At 35.6% G+C, this 21,951-nt stretch overlaps 1 protein-coding gene across 2 annotated transcripts in view; it reads right to left on the bottom strand.

Moving 5' to 3' along the window:
* Nucleotides 1-21,951, bottom strand: part of acsl6 (acyl-CoA synthetase long chain family member 6) — a 44,856-nt gene that overhangs the window by 17,151 nt on the left and 5,754 nt on the right. Inside the window, exons 1-9 of one of the 2 annotated variants that reach the window (XM_024265744.2) lie at nt 21,400-21,532; nt 11,116-11,336; nt 9,048-9,162; nt 6,602-6,666; nt 5,450-5,551; nt 5,248-5,347; nt 4,570-4,748; nt 2,952-2,984; nt 2,358-2,409 (exon numbers count right to left, since the gene is read on the bottom strand). In XM_024265744.2, the coding sequence (XP_024121512.1) occupies nt 2,358-2,409; nt 2,952-2,984; nt 4,570-4,748; nt 5,248-5,347; nt 5,450-5,551; nt 6,602-6,666; nt 9,048-9,162; nt 11,116-11,319 (850 nt within the window). In that variant the 5' untranslated portion in view covers nt 11,320-11,336; nt 21,400-21,532. Of the gene's footprint in view, nt 1-2,357; nt 2,410-2,951; nt 2,985-4,569; nt 4,749-5,247; nt 5,348-5,449; nt 5,552-6,601; nt 6,667-9,047; nt 9,163-11,115; nt 11,337-21,399; nt 21,533-21,951 lie in introns of those variants that run through there. The other variant, XM_024265743.2, reaches the window with a different exon arrangement.

The raw sequence follows: 21,951 nt of genomic DNA, 5'->3' as shown, positions 1-21,951 counted from the left end.
TCTAAAAACTGTTTTTTTTTCTAAAAATTAAAATAAGAAAAAATCCTGGTCATTATCTGATTAGCACCAATTATTAAACATATTTTTTCTAACTTCAGTTTTTAGCAATACATTTTTGTTTTTTTAACTTCTTACTTCAATGTTCCTTTGGGGGCTCTGTACTTTCCAAAGCATTTTTCCCTTAAAAAATGTGGAAAGAATTTTCTTTCCTTTGGATCAACTTTCTTCCTCTAATGAATATCATTAATTTTTACACAAAGTCAGCAGAACTGAACAGGAATATGTCTAAAATCTATTTTCAGCACTGAAGAGGTCAGAAAGTTTGCAAAATACGGACATCGATGTGCAAATAGAGAGGTCATTGTTTCAATATTGAGTCATAAAAGCTGAAAGCACGTAGACCAACATGTGGCCGGTGAAATCTAAACAAGCACAAAGGGGCTGTTATACTGAATGTTAGCACTAAGTGGAGCTATAGTCTGATGGAGGTTTCCTTAAAATAACAGTTTAATCAAAGACAACATTTAGAAAGAGCTACCAAAATGGTCTAAACCACAGAAATGCAGTACAGGTGTGAACAGAAGAGAAATATTTTTTCATAAATGTTAAGTTTGCAGAACAAGAACTTAAAGTTGAGACAAAACTTATTTTTGAATTCCGAGTGGCAGAAAGTCTCATATTTAAAAAAAAGATTTATACCAAACTTCCAAAACTTAAGGGTTTTTTTCTATGCAGACATGCCTACACAGAAACTAATCTGACCACAAAGTCTCACAATTCAGGGACTAGAGCAGAACAACAGTGAGTTTAGATGTTTCAAAATAAATCCCAATTATTTCAAGAGGCAATACACCTCTAAGGCTGCATGAAGCACTTAGAATATTTTGTAATATTTTGTCTGCAACTGTGCTGAATAAGAAGAATAAGAAGTCAAACATTCCTTGAAGATATTTCTACCTGCTGCAAGTTTTAGGTTTAATCTTGGGATCAACATCCACTGAGTCAGACCAGGAAGCATCCCTTACTTTGATCTCTCTGTTCTCCACACCCGGGTTTAGAGGAGGTTACATAAACTGGAAAAAATATCCAGGGCATGGGTTGCTTTAGCAGCTAAATTCTATCCAAAAAGTCTTCTCTAATACTTGGTATCAGAATGAAAACACTGAAGGTGTTAGGTAAAGGTTGGTAAAAATAACTGTGTTTTTGTGTTTTTAACATGTTCTTGTGGTTTTTTCACATGATGGAGGGCATATATAAGGAAAATAAGCTTAAAATTGCATTTCTGAGTTTGTTTTTTTAATTAAAATGGTTGGCAAAAAAAAAAAAATAAAAATTGAAGAAAGAGTTTAATGGTTACGTAGTCCCTCTGTAGTAACTCTGAGGCAAATTTCGAATGGACTACTGCTGTTCTACAGTAACCATGTCCTCGTAAACAGCAGCTTTTTTTTGGCTAAAAAAACAGAATCATCTCAAATAAAAGACCACAATTTAAAAATAGATCAAAAAATGATTGGAGTTAGTCTTTAAATTGTTTTCTTCTGTGTGCATAAACACACACAAACGTAGAAATTAACCCAAAAAGCTTTAAACTTACATATTTGCATTTTTAAATGTTATATTAATATATGCTGTCCCTGTCTTAAATAAAAAAGCAAGATTTGTTTAGATTTAGTTCAGATTGCTGCTTTTGTTTTAGTGAGAAAAGCCATTTTAACACACATAAAATAAAGCTTCTTTTAAAGTTAAGTTTGCAAACACACTTTTTTAAAAAATCACTGTTTCTTGTCTCCTTTATTGTTTGTTTTTCATGCAATCATTTCTAAATATGTAATCTCTTCATGACTGGTTTTATTTCTACACCCAAAAAAATAAAATAAAAAGTAATATTACGATTTTTTTTCTCGCATATTTATGACTTTAAATCTCTTAAGTCTATGAGAAAAAAGCCATAAATTTAGCCTATGATTTTTTAAGTCATAAATACAACTTTATTTTCGTAATTTAACATTTACTATTTTTTCTCATAAAATTACAAGATTTAAAGTCGTAATTAAAACCAAAAAAAAACTTTTTGCTTGTAAATTGACCCCAATACTCAATACTCATATTTTTCGAATCATGTGAAAAATAATGTTATTAACTGATCAAGGTGATGCCAAATCTGATGGAGTCCTGGATTTTATGGTTAATTGCAAAATATATAGCGTGAAAACTGACCTTTAGCCATTTAAGACATCACATTTTAAGTTAAAATACCTCACTCGTTAATTCTACTGTACTGGGACCCTGTGACTAAATGTGTAAAGGGTTAACTCAAATATTAGCTCGGGTCTTAAGAGGTTAAATGTTCAACAAACCTGTCGTTCCGCTGGTGAAACACACAATTGACAGGTCGTCGGGTGCTGGCGGCTGTGGGCAAAAAGTGGCATCAGTTACATTTTTCTTTTTATGTTTTTCAATCACCAAGATAGAAACACTTTTTATTACCTATATTCTTCATTTACTCATATTCTCTTCACCGGAATCATAAACCACATTAAGTAACATTTCTGAGCAGCTCTCAGATCAGCTCTTGTAGATTTCTTAGAACATTATTCCATTAAACAGCTGCCCTGGTATTCATAAAAGATGGTTAGGATTCAATGTATTAGACTTACTGTAAATTACTTCATAGTCAAGATAATTCCCTGGATGAAAATGTAACACATCTGCTGAAATTTCATCGTGCTAAAACTTTGAGAAAAATCCATCATGTTCATGCATAAGTACCACAGGAATGGGGCTAATTACAGCCAGTAATTTGATTTAGTAAGACTGCCTCAGTTATCACATATGTCAGTTCCAGAGAAATAAAAGAAACCGTTAGCCTAATTAAATGAGTGAGTCCTCTTTATTCCCTTTTGGATTAATTCTTTCAAAATTAATCTTCCAACAATGGTAAAGTCACTTACTAGTGGTTTTCTGTGGTGCTCTCTGCCCAGAGCCTGTGAAAGAACAAAAGAAACAATAAAACAATGACACTAGAATTTTTCCGGTATGATTTCCAGTCATTTAAATTTTTGTCAGAAAGTTTTCTTTTTGATATTATCTGATATAAACAAGAAGTTATCATCATTTCAGAGAAATTTTCATTCCACACTGATTGAAAGCTACAAGTAAAAACTCAAAATTTATGAGAAGAGACGTTTGCAGATATGACTTTAATTTCTAAAATCTCAAATGACACGATTTAAAAGTTCACAATCAAAGACTCTTCCAGAAAACTCAATAAAACCAGAAAAGGAGACAAGTAACGGTTCACCACTCAGACAAAAAGCCTCAATATAGTGTTTGTTCTAAACTGCGATTAAACTGCTGACATTTGAACACAGAATAGATTCAAACCAGAACATCAATGATGTCCATGTGTGACAGCGGTTGTTTATTTTTGTTTGACAGTTTCTGGGAAAAGCTGCACATGTCTGCATGCTGCAAATGATCAGATAAACTAAAAAAAAAAAAAAACCTCACCTGGTATGCTGGTATGTACCTAAACTATCTGTTTGTGTTCATGAAGATTCAGCTTAGATAAAGAGATTCTAAAGAAATGATGCTCTTAATATTAATGGTACGACCCATAGTCCAGTCATAGCAAGAATGCCTCATCTTCCTCTGAAGCTGCAACAGATTACAGATGAGTCACTTGCAGTGTTACAGAGTTTTAGTTAAGTCATGGACCGTTTTTTGCTTTTGCAGCTCACCGATGTAATCGTGGAGAAATCAAATCGACTTTTGTTTTCTGAGGTATTTTAAGTTAAAAAGATGTTATTGTCAACAGGTAAGTTGAACCATTAAAGAGCAAATTTACTAAAAAATAAAAGCATCAAATACATAAAAAGGGCAAAAATGTAAGAGATGTCGCTATTAAAGTTAAAGATTAATACAATTTTGACTATTATCTGATTTCCTTTTAGCAGAAAACTGTTGTTTTCACTCTCAACTCGTCATTTATAGACATATAGTTAGGGCGCCTTCCACGCCACTTTTTCATGTTTTGGGTGTCCCCAATTATCGTTTTTTTTTGGCGTGCTGGCTGTTTCAATTAAATCAGGGGTCCCTAACCTCCTGGCAGCAAACCGGGACCGGTCCGAGGGCTGCTTGGTACCGGGCCACACACAGGGAAGAAGATTCAAACGGCAAATCAGGGGTTCCCAACCTTCGGGATATCCACCTTTCCGGTACCCTAACTCTAACCCGGTACTGGTTCCGCAGTGGGACCCCTAATTTTTAGGGTACAGCCGGCACTTAAAAAAAAAAAAAACACCAGCTCGGGGACACCCAAAATGTTAAAAAGTGATGAGGAGGGCCAATTGGTACGGGGCCACAGATCAGGGGTCCCCAACCTCTGGGACGCAGACCAGTACCAAGGGATCCTGTCCACAACTGAGATTTCTAATAACCTACGGTTGCTCTGCAGAAACTATGTCCTAGAAAACAATACAAGTTTTTGGCTAATAATGACATAACCATAATTAAAAGACTACTGGGAACACTAAAACAATTCAAACATGACCATTCTCCATGCCGTACCTCCACTTCCTGCATGGCCTGTACATGGACGCCGCAGTCCTTGCTTTTCTCCACCTGGGCAGGGTCAAACGCGTCCATCAGGATGATTCTTCGCAGGCCCGGGGTCTCTTTCCGCTCCACGTTGTCCAGAAGCACCTGAGCTTTCTCGATTTTGTCACAGATGACTGTGGAGATGTCGGCTGAAATGAAACAAGCACACAAGTGCGCACAGTTCCTTGTGTGAGTGACATCAAAATAAGGAATAAAAAAAGGGACAAAACAAAAGGAGTTAGAGTTTAGAGGCTTTTGGTGTTGCAGAGGTTTTGTCTGTCTAACATTTTTTTATTGTTTTTATAAAAAAGAGGCTTTTTAACATCTTGACTAATTTATAATTATTTGAGTCGTTCATTTCTTTTTTTAAGCACATTAAGCTGCCTTGAGTTTACAAACAAACTGATTCAATTAAATGGTTTTAAATACACTTAAATCCAGGATGTCACCGGCTTTGTTTCAGTGACCTGTTAGGGCAGCTTTAAATGCTTGCAGCAGTTGAAGTGGCTCCAAAATCCTGCACTAGGACTATATTTGCTGAAGTAAAAGCCGTTTACTGTTGAATCTTTCATGAAAAGTGGAAGCCTGATGAGTTCAAAAGGGACTTTTGCCCTGGAATGAGTGTTTTCTCCGTGTCTGTGCTCTTACCGGTGTTGATGATGAACCTTATCGCGTCGGCGCCAAGTGTGTCATACAGGGGCACCACTACCATTGAGTAAGTGTAGCACGCCAGCTCGGAGATAATCCACTGAAATAAACACAGAGCCAACTCAAGTTTGGAATTTCACAGCTTTACCCACTCATAAGAGAAGAAATGGATACATGAGGACAGAGGAGGGAAAGTGGTCACCTCAGGTCTGTTCTGAGCAAACACTCCAATGAATTGATTGGGATTGGGCAGGCAGCCTTGGTGCAAAAGGCCCGAACCTAGGTGCTCCGCCCGGGCCGTCACCTGTGAGGTAAACATGAGCATTTCCATCAAATCCAGACACATTTAAGAAAAATACATTAAAAAACCCCACAGAATGTTTCATATAGTTGATCTCTATTTTAGAAGACTTTTCCTCTCTGCTGAAATTCACAGAGAATCCCACTATTACAAGAAAGGTCAGTATGGCAGCAATGACCACAATTGTGAAAGAGACATCAAAGACAGTGAGTCAGAGGAGCTGCAACACAGTTTCCACTTTTTAGCGGAAGCGCTACGTTTTATTTTCCATCCATCTGCAATGGCTCCATGACTGCATTACCGTCTTCATGTGACAGCCAACAGGCCCGGATTTGCCCGTCTGCCTTGGGAACTGTCGAGGAAAACCCGCCCTTTCCTCACAGACACTCCTTTTTTCCTTAAAAATAGCGCATGATGATACACAGAGTGTGGCGTAATCGTCAACCTGGCGCCCTGCAATTCAGTATGCAGGCAAATTTCCGACCAGGTACAGTCACACTCCCATCATCCCACATGTTTTTCCAGTAGTGAATCCTTAAGTCTGCTTTACGGTTGATGGGTAAAAGATATCACGTACACAGTTTTAAGTTGAAGGAGGCGCATTTGATCCCGTAAAAGGAAAACTTGTATTACTCAATAATGAACCATGACAATCTTACATTTATATTAATGGAAAAACTTTAAAAATGTTTGTAGAAATTAATAAAATGTGAAAAAATAACTGTTAGTTTTGACCTTTCATTGAAGATTTACCTCCTTCATATTTTAATTTTACGCTTTTAGACTTCAAGCTGTTTTCTTTGCACCTTTATAGTGAAGTGCAGTCAGGGTGTGCATAATTATTATATGTGAAAAAAGCTGCAGTTTTTACAGAACGTAGGCATAAGAACATAATTCATGGCAGTATTTTGTCAGACATGTATGTTTTTTCCTACTTTTCAGTACTATCAAGTGTGTTTTTTTCAAATGTTACTATTATTACTTTATTTTTTTTACAAGATAACACTGGCTGTTGACAGAAGTAGATAGAATCATTTCATGTGTGGCTCTAACCTCTTTGTATGACATCCATTTGTAGGGCTGGTTGGGTTGTCGGGAGCCTAAGCAGGGTCCATCACCTGTGGAATACAGAAAAAAAAAGAAAGAAACTGCTGTCAAATGTTGAGTTTTAATACTTAGAACAGGGGATGGCAAACTCTAACAGTAAAAGAGTCATTTGGACTAGTTTTCTACTGATCAAAACCGAGAAGGAGCCACATAGATTTACTTTAGCCTTTAGGACATTTGGATAATTCATTACCATATAAAACAATAAATAAATATGAATTATTTCTATTTTTTGGAATGATCAAAAGCAAAAATATAAAAAAGAAACTAGCATCTCTCAAAATGTGATTTTTTTTCTTCATTTTTACGTTTTACCTTAGTAGATGCCACATTGGTCAAAAAGCTAGCTCATTGCTTAATTACTAGCTAAATTCCAAAAAAGACTAAAATTCATCAGTAAACTAAATTAATCAAAAAATTTAGCCTGTTCCTAAAATAGAAGCTAAACTCTAAATTAGCCTAAAAAATGTCAGCGGACAACAAATTACCCATAACTTTAGCTTATTGCTAAATTTTTAGCTAAACTCCAAATTAGCCAAAAAAAATTCAGTAGGAGCCAAATCAGGCCAAAAGAGAAAGCTAACTTGTTGCTTAATTACTAGCGAAACTCAAAAATAGCCTAAAATTCCTTATTAAACTAAATTAAAAAAATAAAAAAACTTTTAAAAATTACTAGAATTTTATTTTTCTTCAGCCAGAGAGCCACCATGGAGAGATAAAAGAGCCGCAGGTTTCAGACCTCTGACTTAGAATTAAGCATTATTTGGCTTTAAAGCTTAAACATTATGAGGTTTTCAACAGATCAGGATAGAAACAGCTAAACAGAGGATTCAATTCAATAACTATCGCAATATTTCCAACAAATGTTTATATATTTTTGAACTAAAAAAACGTCTTTGTTCAAAGTCCCACTCCAATCATCTTTTGAATAAATAACTTGTCATTTTCTAGGACATAGTTTCTGCAGAGCAGCAATTGTTCATTAGAAATTCACCTCTAAGTTAGACCTCTTTTTTAAACAGCATTTTTATCTACTCCTGATTCACATCATTTGAATAAAGAATTACTCAGAGCTGCGATTTTAGGCTTAATTTTCTTAATATATGTCCTCCATCATCAGAAAAATGCCACAAAAACATGTTAAAAATGCCAAAAAACTGAATTTTAACTTATAGAAGGCATTACAGTGTAAGCAAACATTTGTCTAACATTTGAATGTCAGGTGTGACAAAAAAGATCACATGATCTAGGGAGTCCCTATAGTTGCTGTGACAGAGACGAAAAGGTTTGTTTAACAGATTTTCATGTGAGCTGCTGGAAAAAATCGACTCCCTGAGAATAGTGGAACATCTGTCTATATGACTATCCTTCAGTGGGGTACACCAATACATCTGACTCCAATTTATATCCACATATGTGTGTTTATGTGTTACAAATATACAAATTTAAACTGAAATGTTTGTTTTTCTCATGGATTCTAATAAAAAATACAAAAAAATTGAGAAGTTTAGTTAAAAACAGGAAACATGGTAACCCAATGGGCTTTAATGGTATGATATATACATATACACACATATATATATATATGTATATATATGAACAATTTAAATATGAATAAGTTCACGTTTTTTTTTTGTTTTTTTTTGACAGGAGAGATTTTACTTGCAAGGAGAAACAAACAGAGAATGTTGAAGTGAGAATGTATGTACAACTCTATCATACAGTAAAATCGACATTTTTCATTTCTAGTTTTGAAATTATAAGATAAGATAAGATAAGATAAAGATACGTGTATATTATGTCTTTGCACCCTATATATTATGTCTTTGCACCCTATTATATTTGACTTGTTTTATTGAATTTGATTTATTGGTTTATTTCAAGCATTGATTGTAGACAATACATCAAAATCCCACATATAAAATCAAACTCATTATAGAAATATTTAAATGAATTGATTAAAAAACAAAAATAAAGAAAGAAATTACATAAATGTAAGAAGAAATTAATTGTATCTCATAATAAAATAGAGATTTTTGAATCCATTACATACTTTGATCACATTAAAATTATTAAATATAGTGATTTTTGTGTTTAGTCGGCTGCTTTAACATGGATATTTCAACAATGTAGGAGGAATAAAGGTTTATCTGATTTTATTAAATCTAATATATTTTTTTAACCTTTTTATAAAAGTGCAAAACAGAAACTTTTTTATCTACTTTAAAATATCATGTTCATCTTAAGTTAATTATTTAGTTCACCTCTCACATAGATATATATTTAACTGGGTTTAAAAATAGACAGTAAAAGCACTTCTTTATTGTAAAAAATGAATGCATCGTTGAAAAAAAGCAAAGGAAAGAGGCTTCAGGTATCAGATTCTGCTCACCTGATATGTGCAGGCCTCTCTGGAAGACCTCGTACATGGTCCTGGCATCGTCATGGTAATGAGTCAGCAACTTGGAGGGATCTCCCATCATGGATCTGCGACCTCCATCTTCATGCTGACAAAAAGAGAATCAAGAAGACACTAAATTAACGCCAATGACAGTGAAAGGAAATGGGATTTTATGTCTTTTCTTTCAAGATTTTCTCAAAATGCGCTTGTAATTTTTGGGAGATTGTGACAATAAATAAATATTAGGCTTAAACATAAATTGGATTAGAAATGCTCATATTGTACAGCACTAACTAGTCCACTTAATGCCTCTTAAGAATTTAACTTATGATTAGTAATAAGTATAAATTAGTCCCCCAAACGTTTTTGAACTTAGAAAATGTAGGAATTTTAAGTGATGAAAGTGTGTTTATGTTTTCAACCTCCTTTAATGAGCTGTTAAAAATCATGTAATGTGGAAAAAGAGTAAAAGAGTAAAAAACTGCATAATCAACTTAAAAAGGCCACTGGAAATAATCTTAGAATAGCAAAAAATATTGTGGGAGTGGGATTTTAAGTAAATTTTGAAATTGTGAGACTGTCACACAGTCAGACTGTCTTCCCTTACATAAAACAAGTTTGTTTTAAGTATACTTTTCCAATACTAAAATTAAGATAGTTTACTTTTTTTGGTACTTATTAGAGTTAAACTTTACAAGTTCATGTTAAGCATACTTCGATTACACTTAGAAATACATTACAAGTCTAAATTGATTTAACCTACATTTGTCACTGTCCTTAAAACATTTTCTTATACAGCATTAAAAGTAGAATATATGTACAGTATTCTTTGGATATTTCCAGTATATTAAAAATGAATTTTTATTACTTGTAAATTAAAAGCAAACTCTAAAAGCTTCATTAGATTTATGTCAGTGTATTTTCATATACTTAAAGTAAACTTGAAGTTTATTGTCAGTAAACTAAGGATATGAGAATGGTTACTTAACTTAGAGTAAACCTAAAGTTTATCAGAAAGGTTACTTTATTTATAAGCTAAAAGTGGGCCAATTTAGAAGTATACTTGATACTAAACTGCCAGAATACTTTTTGACTGTACTTGGTACACTTGGGGAAATATACTTTTCTATATACCATATATATCGTATACTTGAGGTATACTTAACTGGGTTTAAAATGGTAAGAGTGTAGATGTGTGACGGGTATGTGAAAGATGAAAGGGCTGTTGGTTTTGTTGGGAAGGGGGTGATGAAGAGGAGGCACATTGTCATGAAAGTAGATGAATTCAAGGGAAATTCAACAATACCTCATTCAAAAATAAAGTACAGTATTTCACAGAAGCTGAAAATATTTACAGTATTTTTGTTTTTATAGGAACGGCCAGTTTTAACATTTAACTGATATATTAGAAATCAGTTCTTTTGGCGTTTAAATCCGACTCCGATCGCCTTTTGATCTGTTGTAAAAGCGTTCCCATTAGTCTTTTCATTGATTCTTTTCATTTTGGCCAAAATTTTAAAAATGGTCCTAGGACATAGTTTCTGCAGAGCGGCTGTAGATCATTAGGAATTTGTCTCTGAGTTGCTGGTGGGAGTTTTGGTGTTCTGTTTATACTCTCTCCCACTAGCTTACAGACCCTCAAACCGGTGCAACGAATATGGCGAGCAATATTGGAGCTATCCAGCAGTAGCCAGATGAGCTCAGACGAGGAAGATGAAGACATTCATGGATCTTTTCTATGTCACAAATACGCGTTTAAAATCTTTTTTGTTGTATATGAATAAAAGAAATGCTTAATTTTCTTTACATATATCTTCCATTATCAGAAAAATGACACAATAACACACTAAAAAAAAAAAAAAAAAAATTTTTTTTTTTTTTTATATCAGTTTTGATCTTTAAAAACATGCAAACTCGTGCACTTTAGCTTGACTCTAACTCTTTTGGCTTTACAAATCATCCACTTGGATGAGACATAAAGTAATGACAAACTTGCACCTGCTGCTCTGTGTCTGCATAAAGTGTTTATTGACACAACCAAACGGAAAAGCGGTCATACCGGCACTTCTTCAGATTGGTGCAGCAGGCTGCAGGGAGGCTTGATGGGGCGCGGTCTGGTGGCGAGCCAGTATGTCAGCACGGCGGTTAAAGCCCCGATGCCAACCAGTGTGGAGGTGGGCAGAGAGCGGAAGAAGTGTCCCAGCTCCTCCATCTCTGGTATCCTCAGGCCACTCATCATCTCCTGGGCCTGCATCTTCTCCATCAGGGTGGAACTCAGCTCTGCAGGACAGACAACGGCCGCTCAATGACACACTTTTCCAAAAGATTAACACCCAGCTGCAACAGGAAGTATGAGTTTAAGAGGAAACAAAAAATTTAAATTTTGTAGCTTTATTTTGACTTTTTTGGTATAAATTTATGGCTTGTTATGTCTTCTGCCAAAAAAATGAAAGCCAAATAATTAAAACTTTCACAATGACAATAATAAACCAACCATTAATCCTTTAATTTAAGTCTAAAGATACAAATGCTCTGCAACTTTGCAACATTTCAACCTGAAATGCAAACATTATCGAGGCAGCAGACAATTTCCTTTTTGCTGATCTGTTTTTTTAAGGTGTTGCATGAAACCCACACGTGCACTTTCCACAGAGGATGTTCTGTGTAGCCTTAATGAGCATGAGAAGAAAAAGAGAAAAAAAAAGCAAGAAGCAACAGGATTGAAGCAGACAAACCACAGTCTGGCAGCTGACTGCAGACTGCAGACAAAAGCATAAAATTATTGATGTGAAAACATAAGCAATTGACCACAGTTTCTAAAAAACATCTTTCCCATTAAAAATCTCTCCTTAAAAACACTTTTGGGACCAATTCGAGATTTTTTTTTAAATTAAAATAACACATTTTGTTACTTTTAAAGCCTTGATTTGTAGTTGGAATAAAAGTCAGTGAGCAGTTTGTGAGAATTTGTTCAGCTTTTTTTTATTTTTTTTTTTTTATTGGTGTGTTGACACATAAAAGCAGCTGCAGAGAAGCTGCTCTGCAGAAAGCATGCCACTGGTAAAACCAGGAAGCGGTCAGATGTGAGAGCGTCTTTATACTGTAGATAAAGGCTATTAAAAAGTTTAGCACATGCAAAGCTGCACCCTCTCGCTGCTCAGACTTTGTCACCTTTTTATGACTCTGTTGTGTAAAAGCTGCACTTTAGGCCTCTAGATTCTGTTCTCACGTCAGAATGTACGCCACAGTTAAAGATCTCTCGCCACATTCCCGCTCTAGCTGCACAAGCTGGGTGAAGATATGACAGCAGTGAGAAAGAGTGATACTGCAGAGTAGACAAAACACACACTCATAGACACAGCAAGCATGTGTTTGAGTATAGAGGAAGCTCGCTGGAGGACTTCCTTCCCTCCCATGGGAAATGAGTCAGAGACCACGCCACGTGCTCAGCGCTGAAACACTGCAACGGCTCACGGCCAATCCGGATCACTTCCTCTCTCACGCAGCATTACAGACAGACTGTTATAAATATCAGAGGCAACGGGAATGCAGGCATGCACCTTTTATTTTAGGGGAAAGTCTACTTTCTATTCTTTTTTTCACTGCACCACAGTTCAGCCAAAACTATGAGTCACAAAAACTCTAAACTTAAAGACCTGTTCCAATGAAAATTTGTGTTTTTAACATGTTATTGTGACCTCTTTTCAGATGATGGAGACCATTAATAAAGAAAATTAAACTCAAATTTGTATTTCTGATTATTTATTTTGATGCAGCTGGAAAAAAAATATTTTATTGTGACTTAAAAAATAGACAGAAAGTGGAACTTTAATGCCAAGAGTTTGTAATTATTCACTTTTGGTGACACTGATGTAAAAGCAGGTGAGGAATAATAAACTATGAGTCAAATATGTTGCTTAGAGTCAAGATTATGGAGTGAATATAGTATCATTTGATCTGTTTGTGCTTAACTCTCGATTTATAACTTTTATCTGCCTATATATCTATAACTAATCCTAACTCTAACCCTTGACACCCAGAGAGCGTAGTGGGTCGATCAGCCTTTAGTCCCGCTCCGCTCTCTGGATGTGGAGAAGAACCTGGCCCTGCCTGGTCGCTGTGGATGGGGGTCAGCGCTCAGTGGCGAAGGCGCTGGCAGGGAAAGCACAGCCGCATGGGAGCCATGAGAATGGAGAAACTTTTTTGTTTTAAAAAAGCAGATTTAGACTTTTCTTAAAATAATTATCGTTTAAAAAAAAGTGTCAATCTTTTACCAGATATTATTCACAAACTAAGTTCAAAGCAGCTGATAAAAAAAATTTGATGCATTCTAGCACCATTTCAATGCATCATTTACACAAGAATCTTGGAGACATGATTGACGTGATGACATCAGATTTGTGTGTAAATGTGGTTTTGTGTGTCTGTACCAGGTGATTGCTGCATACTTTTTAAAGATCTGTACGTGTAGTTAGTTTTAAGCTGCTGTAATTTAAAGTTGTGCACGTGTAAATTGCATTTTGGCATTTTTGTACACGTGAATACACAATTGCAAGTGCACACAGTTACGTACAAAATGTATTGTATGAGTTACAAATCAAGATTTATGCACAAAAAAAATCCAAAGTTACAAAAAAATATAGACACAAGTTACAAATCAAGAAATACGCACACACAAATTATACTATTTTATCTCCATACAAACAGTTTAAGTCCCACTACGGTCATCTTTTGATCTAATGTAAAAGTGTTCCCAGTCCAGGTTTTAGCTCAAATCAAAAAACCTGTATTGTTTTCTAGGACATAGTTTCTGCAGAGGAAACTATGTCACACCCCAATTCTAACATTACCGGTGCAACAAAAATGGCGAGCAATATTGGAGCTATCCAGCCGTACAGTTTTGATCCAGATTCCAGTTCAGATGAGGAAACTGAAGACATGCATGGATCTATTTGTCTACAAGTGAATGCATCAAGATGGAGCGAAGGACGAAGCTCGTGGCCCGCCGATTGTCAATTTTACGCCACAAACTGCATTTTTTTCCCTCATGATTCACACCAATTTAAATAAATACACAAAAAATGCAATTTTAAGCTTAATTTTCTTTATATTTTACCTCCATCATTAAAAAAAAATGTCACGGGAACACGCTAAAACCAATACAAACAATTTTCTTTGGAGTTGGTTTTAAAGAATTTTAACTTGGAAAATTGGAGAATCGTCTCTATTAGACATTTAGTGACCAGTTTTAATGTTTGAAACATAATTTATATTTTTATTTACAATCAAAGTCCTTTTTAAAGTGTTTGTGCTCTTCACATTCCTGAAAACATGACTCTAACAAATGAAAGCATTTTAATTTGTCGTGAAGACACTCCTGCTCCAACTCATCACTGTCCAATGCAGCATAACCAGTTAATGCGCTCCAACCTCAGCTTTAAACTCCACGCTGCAAAGCTCTGTATAGCTCTGTACTCTGAGTGTCATGTAAATGTATTTGCATTTTATTGAATCAAACTGATCCAGACTGACTACGCTCACCCACATCACCTGATCTTTTATTTGTAAGACAGCGCTGACACCTGACACCACGCTGACACAACACTCCACATCTACAGCTGCACAACTACACGACACCATTGGTGAAGTCCCACGCACCACTTTCCCCAAACGCTTCTTACCTGAATCCGCTCACTGACAAGTTTCTGTCAAGATAGAAACCATCAATCGCGACCGAGTAAACCTCAGGATCCCGGTGAGAAGTCTGAAAACAGTACTGCATCTTCCAAACCGCAGGATTCCCATGCTACTTTCAGCTGTGCTGCTACTCAGATGTTTCCTCTTTTTTGTGTATTTTTCCTTTTTTTTTTTTTTTTTTTACATCTCTGCAGTTACAGAAACAGCAATGGGGAATTAAGAGCTTCACTAGTGCAAGGAACTAAATATTGAAAGTGTAAATGAGGGTTTCAAGAAACTTTTGTTGGTACCAGCATTGGTACTGAAAGAGCCATGATGGCAGTAAGTCAATACAGAGACAAAGAACCATGCAGGTTCCATCTGAAATACCCGCAGAAATCCATTATAGATCGAGATCTTCAAGAAAAAAAAAAAAAAATCAAGAAAAGATAGTTTTTCAATACGCTTTACATTTGAAGTACCAGGAATAGTGAATAAAAGTGACATTATATTTTTAAGTCGAAAAAATTGATTTGGAACATCATGAGGAAAATGCCATAAGAATATGTTAAAAACGCAATTTTAATTTATTAATCTATTATTTTTTCATTATAAAAAGCATTATAAGACATTCTAAAAGCTGATGATTGACACTTTTAGTGTTTAATTTTTTCAATTCATCTGGAAGAGTAAACAAATCCTCACTTTTTAGCCTTCAAATTCATATATATATTTTTAAGTTTATGCATCATGTGGACATAAATGTAAAACAGAAACCCAAGCGTCGCTCATACTTGTGCCATGATTGTGTCGTGCTGTGATGCGTTTTGGCTGCAGGAAGCCATGTTTGTGCCGGTTTGAAAATAGAAAACAGAGGCAGAACCAGGAAAAAAAAAACAAAAGCACTTGACCAGTTCTAAATATAGACAGACTGCATAACCCACTGACACTGCTGTGCACGGAGCTGCAATGAAGGCGTGCACAGCTGGGTTATTAAAACATGTTGTTGCACAAGCACACACCAACACACATAATCCATCTCAATCGGGAGAAAACGAAGGAGGGGATGAAACAGGGTGTGATGCAGTTACTGCAATAACTATATCTGTGTTAATGTATCTTTAGAAGGGCTTTGTGATCACTTTTGAAATTATTTTAATCAAAGTTACTGTTAAACATTACTTTGTGTTACCGATAGTTTAAAATGATTATTTTAATTTTTTTACATTGCAATTATCAGAATTTTCTTATTATAATTCCAGTATGAAATTTGATTGTAATTCTATATTTTTTCAAAATTGGAAAAAAAAACACTATTAGCATATCAATAGGACAAAAATGGCTCCTTACAGTCATTTTAAATAAAATAAAACCACTCAGTCTGAACACAGACAGTGGAGTGCGACAAACTTCAGCTAAACCAGAAGTATTTTAGGCATTTCAAGTAAACATTAACAGTTTTCCAATGAATAACTTCCTTAAGATGGATGTTAGCAATTACAGCAGAACTTTCACATGTTATATGAAGGGAAATCTGCAAAATAAACTAAATAGGAGTTTGTGTCATTGTGGGAATGACAAGCTTTCCAAGAAAAAAAAGGATTTGGCATTTGGAGCTGATGCTGGGAATCAAAACCACAAGCCAGAGTTTTTTCTTTTTTTATTTAATCATTTCAAGCAACTTTGCTCTTAAACAAAGTTTGCACAACTGAACATTTTACGTAATATTTTGCTGTCCTGAAACAGCAGCAGGAGTGATAACTCTAATATGTTTGGTATATTTTTTACAAAGTAAGAAAAAAATGTTGTTCTAATAAAACAAACTAGAAAAAAATGCACAAGTAACAAAGTTCCCTTTAGTACTGAAGTTTTCAGTATCAAAATATAAAAAATGTGTTATTCCAAAACAAAGTTTAAGTCATATAAATATATGCAGGACAGTATTCATTTACTCTTCTTAAGACAAGGCCATGCTTTTCTCAAAGCAAAAAAAAAAGACTTCAATTGTAGATTTAAAAATTCCAGATAACTTTTAAAAAATTATAAATAAAAAAAGGAAAGTTGAGCTAAGATGGACTGAAATAAATTTCTGACAAAGTGAAACGTTGGACCTAAAACTCATTCAGAAAAGTTAGTTAAAAAGTTGTTATTCCTGATGGATATACTGTAAGTACCCTGGCTAGTTTCAAAGACACACGTCTTTCCAAGAAGAAGAGATCTCACTCTTCTTCACCATTCTTCTGAACAAACCACAAGATCTCTGGTAGCACTCACGCTCGGTGAAACTGTGATTCTCAGGAGACAAGAGGCCAAACTCACCACATCATACAAGCAAACCACACTAGCTGTTCAGGTGTGGCTGCGCCAACCTTTAGTGGCTCCCTGCTTTGATAATCTTTTAGTCTGGGCTCCTCTGCATACTACAGATACCAGGGAGGCCACAACTGAGCCGTATGTATTACATCATTGAAAATCATCATGGGGAAAGTGAATCGTTGCATTACCACTTTTTCATGTTTACATAAAAACTGTCTTTCTTTATTTGATATATTTAATTTATTATACTACACCAGGCTTAGCAAAAGCTAACTACGAAGTTTTCCAGCAAATTTAAAAATATTTTTATTTTTCTGTTGTTTTGTTATAAACAAATCATTGAAACAAATCACTGATACAGAACCATGGCCAAAATATCGAAGTTTAAACCAAAATCCTGACACTACATTCACACAGATCTTGGCAAATCGCATTCCAGTGACTACTTTCAATGAAAAGTCTATGCAAACATGTAAATGTGTGTTTCGGGCTTTCACGTTCAAAACTCTGAAAATTGACATACGCTTGTAAATAGTAGAAAAAGAAGAAGCCCCTCCCTGCTTGTCCAGTGTGAACACTAAGCATGTTCTTGAACGCATGTCACATGCCCAGTGTGTCTGTAGCTCAACACATACAACGTCCAAAGTTGAGGTAGGAAAAGAAAAATGTCTCAAGTTAAAGATCTAATGTTTAACAGATTGGAAAACTTTAAACTCAAAGGAACACCAGAGAAAAATTGGCAAAAATGTATCTGAAGATTCTATTATAAAGTAACAAAAAGCTTCTTAGTGAAAGCAAAAATTACTGAAAATGTTTTGATGCACGGTTCAACCACTACTTAGTTCATTTTGGCTTAATTTTACAAAACAGTGCTTTATGATTTTTATGTCTGTTTATCCAAGGCAGCCCTGCATTAATTTGGATTTTAAGCTTCTTGGATGACCTGGTAAGTTTTTTTTAATTATTATCATTTTTGATGTCATGACACAAAAGCCTTGCGAGTTGAAAGAGGAATTGTTTGTCTTATTCTGGTCTAACTTGGTTGATAATAAGTGATCCTAAAGTCAATGTCAGAAATGAGGATGGGGTTCAAAGTCTTCCTGGAGGTCACTTTTACTCCCAACGTTTTTTAGACTGATTCCACTTTCTGACAAAGTATTTGAGGAGTGATTTGAAAGGATTTCCCTGTTTAAGTGAAGTGATTATAATCTATTATGGACATATCTTTGGACAACTCTGCAGCTCTGCTTGGTCTTCAGTGCTCTGCCCTGCAGTGACCACAATCCAATCCAACCCCACGGATGCACACGCAGCTAAACAGGGACGTCTGCACATAAGCACACTCCCTCTGCAATCGGAAAAGACTGTTGTTTCAGCTGGAGAAGGGAAAAAAAGAACAGCATGCAGGCAGGCCGCCGGCCCTTCAACAAAAACACTGACCTTGAACAGCAGGAGAACTCAAAGACCTCTCCGTTTATTCATTTGTGGAATTTCACATCTCCCTCACATTCATGTCACTTCCTGCACACTATCAATTTTCCACTCATCTTGTGACGGGACTGAAAAGCGCTGTTCTTCAACGACTGCAGCCATACAAAGTCGGTGAGGTGCAAAACGCCATGCTGGACGCATTATTGACAGGAAGTTCATAAACGTGCAGAGTGAGGATTCAGGTGTCAAGCTGATGAATAAAAAATTAAGCCATTGGTCTTAAATATAAACAAAACATTATTAAAAGTTCATTAAAAATAGTAAATTTACTATTCACTTTGGCAATAATGAAGTGGATTTATATAAGTTCGCTTCCTCCCTTTCAAGAAATCTGTTGAACTTCTAGTGACAATCTTAATATCATGTTCTATATACAAAAGAACAAACATTTTTTATTTGCAAATAAGAGTAATAATTGTATTGATTATTTGGTGAACATATGAGTACTTTACAATCGAATTTATCTTTTGTTTTGATATGTTTTTGTATTGATATAAACCTCTGTTGATGTCTGTCTTGTTTATACATTACTCTTGCTTTAATTTTATGTGAAATAAACCATTTTTCTATTAAAATCTTTAAACAAAACTATCTTAAATCATAAAAAATTAATATTTAAATAATTAAACTATTTTTGTGTGTTTAAGTCAGCTAGATAACTACTCAAACACATCAGAACTCGTTTAAACAACACAATAAAAGACGTAAAACATTTTTGCTAAAGTCTATTTAATTGTCAATGTGTAGCAAAAAAAAGACAGGTTTTTTTTTCTCCACTCTTCAGTCATTGTGCAAAAAACATTTTAGAAAGTTTTCCTACACATTCAACAGCGTTTACACGTTTTTAAACCATTCTATTATTGCGTATTTTTTAGTTGTTTAAGACAATTTTATTAAAAAAAACTCATTTAAACCATAACATTTGTTTCAAAACTCAAATTTTTTTGCTGCTAAAAGAAAACTCCTCACTAAAATGCTTTCTGTGCCTTTTCAGGAGTTAGTACCTTGAAGTACAAATTACATCATAGTTGAAGACCAACTCCAATGAAAATAATTGGTATTTTTAGCATGTTCTGGTAGCAATTTACTTATCAGAATTTTGCATAAAAAATCAATGCTTGGGTATTTCTTTAATCATTTTTTTAGGAATCAGGTTTAAAAAAAAGAGCGTAGTTGTGATGTAGAAGCTTCATTCAGCAGGGCTCAAGCTTCCTGCTTCGCTCCATTTCCAATACTCCACTTGCAGACGAATAGATCCACGTACGTCCTCATTTTGCTCATTCGAGCTTGCATATGGCTCAAAGCTGTACTGCTGGATAGCTCCACCATTTTTGTTGCACCGGTAATGTTAGGATTGAGGCGTAAGGGGCTGTAAGCTAGCGGGAGGGCACGTAAAGAAAGAGATGATGGGTAATTAAAGGTAGAGTTGCTCCACACAAACTCAGTAATGATTTTCTAATGAAATCCTGCTGCTGTGCAGAAAATAATTGTTTTTTTTTTTAATTTGGACTAAAAATGGCAAAATCATAATTCAAAGATCACTTGGAACGCTTTAAAAATAGCTAAAAAATGATTGTAGTGGGTCTTTAAATCCGTCCTTTGTTCTTGAAAATCAACAGCACATCCTGCAGGTTTAAGGTTGATGAGGAGAATTTATGGGACTGAAACTTTTCTAGTTAAAGGTTTTTCAAAAGAATTAGTTGCATAGTAACGACTGGATTTAAAGTTAGTTTGATGAAAGTTTGTCTTGTACAAGTTTTGCAGTAAGAGAAACAGCAGAATAAATATCAAGACTCCAATTCAATATTAGCTGAATTAAATTAGCAAACAGCCCCAAAGTAATAAAGTTAAAAGAATTACTTGCAGTGACCTTTGGTAAACGGAGTGCTGGCAGATGTGCAGCATCAAATCTAACTCTGCTATATCTCTTGCCAAACAATGAGAGCACATACAGTGTATGAACAGCTGCATTAGTCTAAATAAACAGTCGAGCGTTCCATACATGTTGGCGGTTGTACCTCCGCGGGGGGGCGGGCCTTTATCAGAGCCAGGTTTAGTGTTTCAGCTGGGACGCAGATCCGTTCACAAGAGAGTATGACATTTACGGACCCTAATGAGCATCCAGGTCTACGAACGATCTCATAAAATGAAATGTCACTGTAAGCTTGAGTATCAATATTTCTGAAATACGTTTCAGATGTGGTGACATGATGGTAAAACTCATGAAGATTTCAATTGAGCTCTTGAGAAATTCTTAAGTAAATTTACCAAACAAATGCAGCAAAGCTTGTTCACATCTTTTTTTTTCTAAATGATGTTTCTTTTTCTTCTTGTTTCAGGAAGAAGCCTTATGAATAGAGGCAGACGCACCTCCAGTGTCCTCTGAGGCTCAAGGTGGAAGGAACTCAACCTTTCGTCCCTAAGTCCCGCCCCATCGGCCCATACGACGTCCGTCACCAATGATTAGAGTCCAGCGTGGGAGATTACAGCCTATTAGCACAAAGGCAGATGACCAGCAGTAACCTCCCGACTGCACTCGTCTATATATTATTCATCTAAAGAAGACCTGCTGTCTGTCTGTTATGCAGTTTTGACTCGCATCAACTGATTCTACAGGGTGAAAGCTCTCATCTTTTTGGTCATTCTGAATCCTCCTTAAACACAAAAAACTTGAAAACATAAGTTTTTAAGTCCCTTTTTTATTTGATTCCTCTGGTTTATGTTTGTGTATTTAAATCTTCTTTACCCTTGACAGACAATCGCACATCTAGAAAAATGTACTATAATTTCTAATAGAATATAAATAGACTACAGGATTGAATGCAGAAAAAAGTATGAAAAATAGTAAAATAAGACTTACAAAGATGTTCAAGGTAGAATGTGCAGGTGTGTGCAGGTGTGCATCTGAAGACCCGTGTTCTGTGCCAGAGGGCATCACACAGATATTACATGACCCCCCCTGCAAACTGCCGATTACCTTCCCACTGGCACAGATTACGCTGAGGCAAGCAAGAGGAGGGCAGCGAGAAGCTATGGTCGGGCTTTGAGCCTGCCAGGCTTCCGTATCACACCACCGTGAGCTCAACAGACGCTGCACACTCTCACCACACCCGCCCCTCCCTCTCCCTCCCTCCCACCGCCACTCTGCCTTTCTCCCTGAACATAAGCTCGCTCTCGTTCATGAAAGCGATGCAGAGACTCGTACTCGCTAAGGTGATTCCAGCTAAAGAAGAGCCACACGTATGCAAATAGCATCCCGGCTCACATTGTTGCTTCATTTGTTTGATTTAAGCAAACGACAATGACCTGCTTTCCTGCACTCACTTGAATTTGACTAACAAAGCCAAACGGAGGATTTTTTTTAAGCATCTGAACCCCACTTTCTACAGACTGACAGAAGAGATTTTTTTTT

This window comes from Oryzias melastigma, linkage group LG14 (assembly GCF_002922805.2).
Source record: "Oryzias melastigma strain HK-1 linkage group LG14, ASM292280v2, whole genome shotgun sequence".
In the NCBI taxonomy this organism is placed as follows: Eukaryota; Metazoa; Chordata; class Actinopteri; order Beloniformes; family Adrianichthyidae; genus Oryzias; species Oryzias melastigma.
This window is presented reverse-complemented; position numbering and strand designations above follow the sequence as displayed.